The following is an 8,099-nucleotide window of genomic DNA, read 5'->3' as shown; positions in this document are numbered from 1 at the left end:
ATGGAATACTCCATATAAAAGTACCTATTCAAATCAAAGAATACGTTTTCCATGTAAGTTTGAAATGAAGTCCGGGAGAGGAAGGATTTACTTCTTTCCTTAAAAATTAAAAAAAAAATAGGGAATTATTTTCTCAACTTTTCTAAACGGATGGCGGCTATCCAACTTCATGTCCCGGTTAAGGACCATCCTAATTTAAATAACTTCAGGTTTTGGTCGCAGAAAGAATCTTCATCTCAGTTGCAGTTAGCTTACTCTTATATTTTCTGTACATTTTCCATTGTGATCCGTATGCGAGTGCTGGAGTCACAACCGCTGTGTAGAACCTTCCCAACTCAACGCTTACGGGATCATTGAGTAACTTTGCTACTGTTCATAGATCCCAGTTATTAAACTTTTCACACTTGGGAACCAGTACTCCATACTCCATTCAAATTAATTAGAAATAGGCACAGGTTTAGGATCAGAAAATATAGAGCACAAGTATTTTGTCTTTTTCACGCTTATGCCGTACTCTCTTTCTTGCAGAACATCAACCTATACCCCCAGCGCTCATTGCATGGATGTAGGATCTTCACTTATAATTACTACACCTTTAGCAAAGAAAAACTGATGACCTTTTGGGCTGTCTGTAATAAAGATAAGAGACCTCAAAAAGGTAATTGATTTGGATATCGTTTTAAGAACTAGGTACAGTACTGCATCGAATAAGATTTCAGTTGTATTTTCTTCATGGCTGCCAAAACGATGCTATTTAGCCTCTTAACAAATAATACTGTTCATTACGCTAGTCACATAAGAAAAAGATATATTCAACGGAAAACTAGCGCCTTTGAATGAACTTTAATCCACCCATGCTCACAAACGCTACTGCAAAAGAAAGGCTATAAAATCAACCTCCCGAGCCCTCAGTAAACACAAAGTTTTATAAAACGTCGGGCTGTACAGACCTACAGCAAATCGTCCAGAACAAATAATTGGCGTAGTGAGCTTTTTGAAATGTTATCAGTTTCTATGATAAAAAGTATAATTTTTATTTTGTTGAATTTGCGCGTTCATGGTGGCGGCCGAGTTTAACGCAACGGGAAATTATCTCCCAGATCGGATCGCATACTTAAAGAAAACACACCAACGGCACAGCTGGCCTCTCGAGACCCTTGCCAAAAGGGAAGCAAGACCACATTCTGCTCCCTACATTGTGTCCATTCAAATGGTAACAGATGAAGGCGAATCTCTGCATTACTGTGCCGGATCGATCATCAATGAAAACTGGATATTAACAGCAGCTCATTGCTTAGATTCGAAGGAAGTTGTTGAAAATTCCGTGTTGGTAGCTGGTTGTCATGACATTCATGCCACGAAGGACGAGCATAATGTACAACGGCGCAATATCGACTTGTTCATAAAGCATGAACTGTTTCTGGGTGGTGTTAATCCTTACGACATCGCTCTCATTTACACTAAAACTCCTTTTGAATTTACTGAGTGCGTGCAACCAGTAGAATTGCCACAACAAGATGATTTGGCGCATGGAGCAGCTACACTCTACGGCTGGGGAAACATCTCAACAACTGCAGTTCCTTTATTTCCAAGTGAATTGCAGGCTACTGATATGCCCATTCTTGACATGGAACTCTGTGAAGGAGTTCTTGGTGAAGTCGGAATGTGTTTGCATGAAACTAATTTGTGCACCGGTCCACTTGATGGAGGTAATAGCATATGCACTGCGGATTCTGGAGGACCTTTAGTTCAAAGAAGTGTATATTTTGGTAAGTCTAGGTTAGTTGGAATTGTATCATGGGGCAAAATGCCTTGTGGTCAAGTGAATGCGCCATCAGTGTTCGTAAAAGTCTCATCGTTCATCGATTGGATCAGTAATACAATAAAGAATGCTGAACTAAGTTGCAACTCATAAATTTCTCGAAAAATCAAACTATAGTCATATGATCTCAAATTTATTTTTAAATAGAAATAAGTGAATGTTAAACAATATATGTATGTATTAAATTTACAAACACAAATAAAATTCAGTTTATGTGAATAGAAACCAAAAATTGTCAAATTATTGACAAAGTGATAAGACTTTTATTTCTCAGATTATGAAATGACACATTTTATGTGGGATATATTGTTTTGGACTATAAATTATGATATGTGAAACCTTATCGGACACCGACAAACATGGCAAGATTAATCGGTGGACTTACACTAAAATATCTCAGAAGGTAGTGCAGCAACAAAAAAATACTTCCTTTCATGCTATCAGCTGACCATTACGAAGAAAAGTTTTATTAAAATTCAGCATTATTCCATTCTTCACCTACATATGAAATCGGCACAACTCTCTTCATTTGGGCTATCGCTAAAGTCTACAAAACTGTTGTAGATTCAAGGGTTTTGCTGAACATGACGAGTCATGCTATTGCAGGTGATTTAAAAGCCGTACGAATTCTTTGAAAAGTTCATTCGTCCAAACTGCCTAAAATGTGAATTAAGATAAAAATTATGTCAAAATTTCATAAAGGAGTAAGTATAAGTTTATTTGAATTGGAATTATCTTTGAAGCATGAATTTGGTCAGAGCTAAGCCAATGCATATCCTAAAATCCAAACATAAGTATATGAGAAACTTATGCTGGATTTACATGGATCTGCACGCAGAAAAGTAAAGGGGTATAGATATTGTAACGATGAATTACTGAACTACTTTTAAGATAAATGTCTGAACACACTACCTACTACACCAAAGGTAGAAATGTGAACTTATCTTTAATAATTAAGAAACTACCTACCCTCTGAACACATCCCTAATACTGCTGAATCCCTTGAAGGCTGAATATCCCAAAAAAAAATATCCCACTAGACTGGAAGTATGAAGCGCCCCTCCTGTAAGGGAAGTTTCGAGAAGAAAAGACAAGAATTTTCGAAGACATTCTCGAATCTCGAAATTCCGGTATAAAAGGACAGTAATATTATGAAGAGCTAAGCTGACATAAGTTGAGTTTTGCCTTTAATTCTCCTGTAATCTGGGTTATAACATTAAGTGTTTGGTGCTTATTAACATTTTTTTACTGATATCCACGCTTTATTTTTAAGAATCAGTTTTGGACCATAAATTTGAAACCTCTTTTAGTAACTTGCAAAAAGAAGATGTTCTCAATTCGTAAGTATTTTTTTTTTTCTTAATTGTTAGGCTGATTTTGAAATTTCAAAGTTAATTTTAATGTGCCCTGATGCTTGTGTTGTAGTTAAAATTATACAAGAAACATTTTGATCAAATACCTTACATAACAGAAAGTTTCATGGTTAACAGAGTTTGCACCTCAGCTCTTTTTTGAGGTCAGCACTTCTCGCAAAACAGTGAAGAAACAGAGATTTTTGATACTTTGAGCGAGTGTCGGCACCATTTAGACCTATCCAATTGAGCTGAAATTTCGGCTTTCTAAAAACCTGCAAAGGTTGCGGTCACTCTAGTGGACACCGACCGGATACAGTTTGATTTTGAAAGTGAAAGAGTGCAGTACAAAGTGAAATAAAGTGTTGGAAATTGTTAGTAGTAGGGCTGTAAAAGTAACGACAAAATGAGTACCCGCATGTATACGTTACTTTTGATACTAGTACCCGCATCAATAATATCGTTACTCGTTACTTTCGTATGTTTCGCATTTTTCGCATTTTTCGCATATTTCGTATGTTTCGTGTGTTTCGCATGTTTCGTTACTTTCGTTACTTTCGCATGCTTTGTGTGTTTCGTACATTTCGTATATTTCATATACATTTGATACGTTTCGTATGTTTGGTATTTTAAGTATGTTTCGTACATTGGTATAAGGGTGTAAAAATTTTTTTTTTTGAAAAAAACCAAAAACAATTTCTATAATCTAAGCTACATTTTAAGGTCATAAACATTAAAATTAGTTGCGGCATTCTCATGTAATAAGGTAGCTATATTGAATTTTTTTCGTTTTTTTTTTTAATCAAACGTGGAAACTTTTTTGATTTTTTTCCAAATTTTTAGACAAAACTTTGCTAATTTTTTGTTTATATTCTTTCAGTAATCTTATCACAATTCTTTAGAGACCTTTATATCAAAAGTGCAACGAGCAGATCTCGAAATATTAACACTTCATTACAACCATATCGAACAATTTTTCATTTATTTTTTCTATTGAGAGTGATTTTCAAACCTCGTTTTCTCTGCTTTTTTTGTGTTGAAAATTTTGCACCGAAAATAAACTAATTTTTTGAAAAACCAAAAAACTATTGTACATTCTTAAGCTAAATATCAATACCCTTAACACCAAGGCCATAAACAGATTGGTTGCGTCGTGGATATACATATTTCGGCCAAATAGAGAAAATACAAAAACGTCTCTTTTGATATTTTTGTATAAATTACACTGGTCAACAAAATTTAACATTTTTTTTGCCACAAGAACCAAAATATACTTTTCTAGTAGCTTTTGGGGTGCTGAATCCTAATCTGAAGTCAGAAAAATTTGATTGGCCTTCGTTTTTGAAATATTACCGTTAGAAAATTCTAAAAAACGTCATTTTGGCTGTTTTCGAGCTTCTGTTTTTATGTGGAGTAATTCATTATGAATAAATTTGTAACGGTGCCTATAAGAGCTAGTTTTATTCTTTCAAAAAATGTTTCAATCTTTCCGATATCTCTTTTATTGCCCGAGATATTTAAAATTGAAGTAGCGGTCTTTGAATCAAAAACAGCACTGGCCAACCGAATTAAACTTTTTTTGCCACAAGAATCAAAATATACTTTTCTAAAGGTTTTTGGGTTGCTGAACTCGAATCCACAATCAGAAAAATTCTATTAGCCTTCGTTCTTGAAATATTACCGTTATAAAATGCAAAAAAAGGGTTTTTTTATAACGGTTATATTTCAAGAACGGAGGCTAATAGAATTTTTCTGATTGCGGATTTGAGTTCAGCAACTCGGAAACCTTCAGAGAAGTATACTTTAGTTCTTGTGGCAAAAATTCTGTGACCAGTGACTTAAACTTTAGATTAAGTTTAGTTTCTCTTTGGCTTATTAAATGAAACTTAAGATAGATATAAGAAAATTTAAACAGTTTTTGAAAGAAGAATATCTGTTCTTATAATAACCGTTACAAATTTGTTTATAGTGAATTACCCCATATAAAAACAGAAGCTCAACAAACAGTCAAAATGACGTTTTTTAGCATTTTCTAACGGTAATATTTCAAAAACGAAGGCCAATCAAATTTTTCTGACTTCAGATTCGGATTCAGCACCCCAAAATCTACTAGAAAAGTATGTTTTGGTTCTTGTGGCAAAAACCTTGTTGACCAGTGTTATCGATAACACAATGATTTTATTGAACCTTGGCACTACTGTTTTAATCGAGACAAAAGTAAACTCCAGATAATTATCTGCAGTTAGCATTCTGACTATGGTTACGATACCGACACGAGATGCGAAATGCGACAAATTGAGTGTATCACTTCATTTCGTATCTCTTACATTACTTTTGCTTTCAACAGTATTTTAACAACCAGTGTTTTCCCTACAGCTTGGAAACGAGCGAAAATCATACCGGTTCCTAAAAATTCTAGTGGAAAGGATTTCCGGCCCATTTCCATACTCCCGTATCTGTCGAAAGCTTTTGAAAAAATAATGAAAATTCAAATTAACTCTTTTTTATACGCTACTCATGCCCTTTCACCGTTGCAATCTGGTTTTCGGGAAAAACATAGTTGCATTACCGCTTTGCTGACAGTAGTAGATGAAATTAGACAAAACATTGATAATGATCAAATAACTTTTCTCTTACTGCTAGATTTTTCTCGTGCTTTTGATACTGTTGATCACAATACTCTGTGCAATAAGCTTTTAAATTGTTTTGATTTTTCTGCCACTGCCACAAAGCTTCTTAGTTCCTATCTTTCCGGTCGGGAACAAGCGGTTTATGCAAACAACCTACTGTCCAATTTTATAGCCGTGCCTACAGGAGTACCTCAAGGCTATATTTTGGGGCCCTTGCTTTTTTCCTTGTACATCAATGAACTCCCATCCGTCATTAGTAACTCTAATATTCAACTCTATGCCGATGATGCTCAACTTCAAATTAGCTGCCGTCTCGGTCTTATTGAAGATTGTGTAAGTCGCATTAATGCTGATCTGGAAAACATAGCTAATTGGGCAAAGAAAAATCTCCTCTCAATTAATTCAGCTAAATCTAAGTGTATTGTCATCTCTAAGAAAAGTACCTCAACATCTTATTTTCCCACGATCATCCTTAACAATGAACCCATCGAATATGTTTCCACAGCCAAGAACTTAGGTATGACTTTCAACAAAACACTAACTTGGAGTAACCACATCAGTGTAGCAGTAGGGAAAGTATATGGTGTATTACGTTCCTTATGGGCCAGTGGCGTATCCAGAAAAAAATTTGGAGGGGGCTGGAAAATGTTTTCAATTTTTTTTTACCGACTTCCAAAAAGGAGGAGGTGTTCAATTCGTCTGTTTTTTTTTTTTTGTTACCTCATAACTTTGGATTGAGTGAATCAATTTTAATAATTCTTTTTGTATTGGAAAGCTGGGGGCTGCAATGTGGTCCTATTTCAACTTCGTTCAGTTTTGGCCATAGAAACTATTAGAAAAACCATAAAACCCAGTTTTGATCCATGGAAGTCGGTTTTGTTTTTTGATAAAAATAATTATTTTTATTCATCTTTTATCGACAAAACAATAAAAATATAAGTTTTGATAATATTTTGTCAAAAAATTGCAGATTCATTGAATTGAATTCGATAAAAAAAAATTTAATGAGTGAGAAAATACAGAACACCTTATTTCACTTTCGGCAAGTGAATGCAGGACGTGAAAGTCTCAAAAACTAATTTTCATTGAAAGTCTTATTGATGTTTAATGTTGACCACTAAGATTTTGAGATATAAAAAAAAAAATTTTTTTCCAATATCTTTGAGAAAAAGATTATTTTTGAAAAAAAGTAAATATAAGGTACTCAAGACAATAAAATACGGCTTGATTCCATAAGAAGCTTCGCAAAATTTAACGGTAATGTAATTCGACGTCAAAATACCAAAAAAATAATTTGAAGCATTCTGAATTGGACTAAAATCCTTAAAAAAATGATCTCAACCCTCAAGGGCAACTAAGACACTTACGCAAACAAACACAAACAACCATTTCAGAATTTGGAGGGGGCTCGATCATTCAAGATTCAGTTAACCATGTGGATTATGATGAATTCAGCTAAATAATAACATGATTTTGGAGGCTTGGGGGGGGCTTGAGCCCCCTGAGCCCCCCCCTGAATACGCCACTGTTATGGGCGTCACAGTATTTTACTCCAATAAAAACCAGAATTGTGTTGGTCAAATCACTAATAATTCCTATTCTTACATATGGATGTGAGGTATACGGCAAATGCGATGCAATATGCAAAAGAAAACTAAATGTTGCTTACAATAATGCAATAAGATACGTTTTTGGAATCCGGCGATTTGATAGAGTATCTAATTTCTCCAACAAAATTTCAACGCTCACCTTCGATAAGCTTTTGCAATTTAGATCATTAACTATGCTATATAACATTATACAAAATCATCAACCTCCGAATCTGTTCAACAAAATAACTTTCTGTGCTTCCACTAGAACAGCGCAGATCCTTCAGCCGCGTTTTTCATGTTTGACGTCTGAACGTCAGTTCTTCGTTTACGCCGTTCGGCTTTGGAACTCTCTACCACGACATTTTAGGAACATTGGAGATAGGAAGGGATTTCAAAAGGAACTAAAGGCATATTATTTAATAAATTAAATAAAATTATTTTGTTAACTGGTACAAATGTACATATATGTATATTTTACTCAAATTTTGAATTATTTAAGCCTCTATGAGTTGTTATCATGATTAAAAATTGTTTTCTAAATATAACTTTGCACTAGTTTATAAGATTTTTGTATCTTAATGTGTAAAATTCCATATATAAATAAATAAATAAATAAATACATCGGATTTAGTATTGAAACTGGAATCGCGTAGTTACTCGTATGTTTCGTATCTCGTACGTTTCGTATGTTTCGTTACTTCAA

At 34.3% G+C, this 8,099-nt stretch overlaps 1 protein-coding gene across 1 annotated transcript; it reads left to right on the top strand.

The window, feature by feature from the left end:
• Positions 1–730: 730 nt before the first annotated feature.
• Positions 731–2,054, top strand: LOC129918608 (lectizyme). The gene has a single exon (XM_055999231.1). The coding sequence runs from the start codon at positions 1,058–1,060 to the stop codon at positions 1,913–1,915; it is 858 nt and encodes a 285-aa protein (XP_055855206.1). The 5' UTR covers positions 731–1,057; the 3' UTR covers positions 1,916–2,054.
• Positions 2,055–8,099: the final 6,045 nt, after the last annotated feature.

Source organism: Episyrphus balteatus, chromosome 4 (assembly GCF_945859705.1).
Source record: "Episyrphus balteatus chromosome 4, idEpiBalt1.1, whole genome shotgun sequence".
NCBI lineage: Eukaryota > Metazoa > Arthropoda > Insecta > Diptera > Syrphidae > Episyrphus > Episyrphus balteatus.
The sequence above is the reverse complement of the archived record's forward strand: the minus strand, read 5'-3'. Positions and strand labels throughout refer to the sequence as shown.

What these genes read in the sequence shown, in the direction of transcription:
- LOC129918608 (XM_055999231.1), top strand. Translation starts at nt 1,058, where the DNA reads ATGGTGGCGGCCGAGTTTAACGCAACGGGAAATTATCTCCCAGATCGG.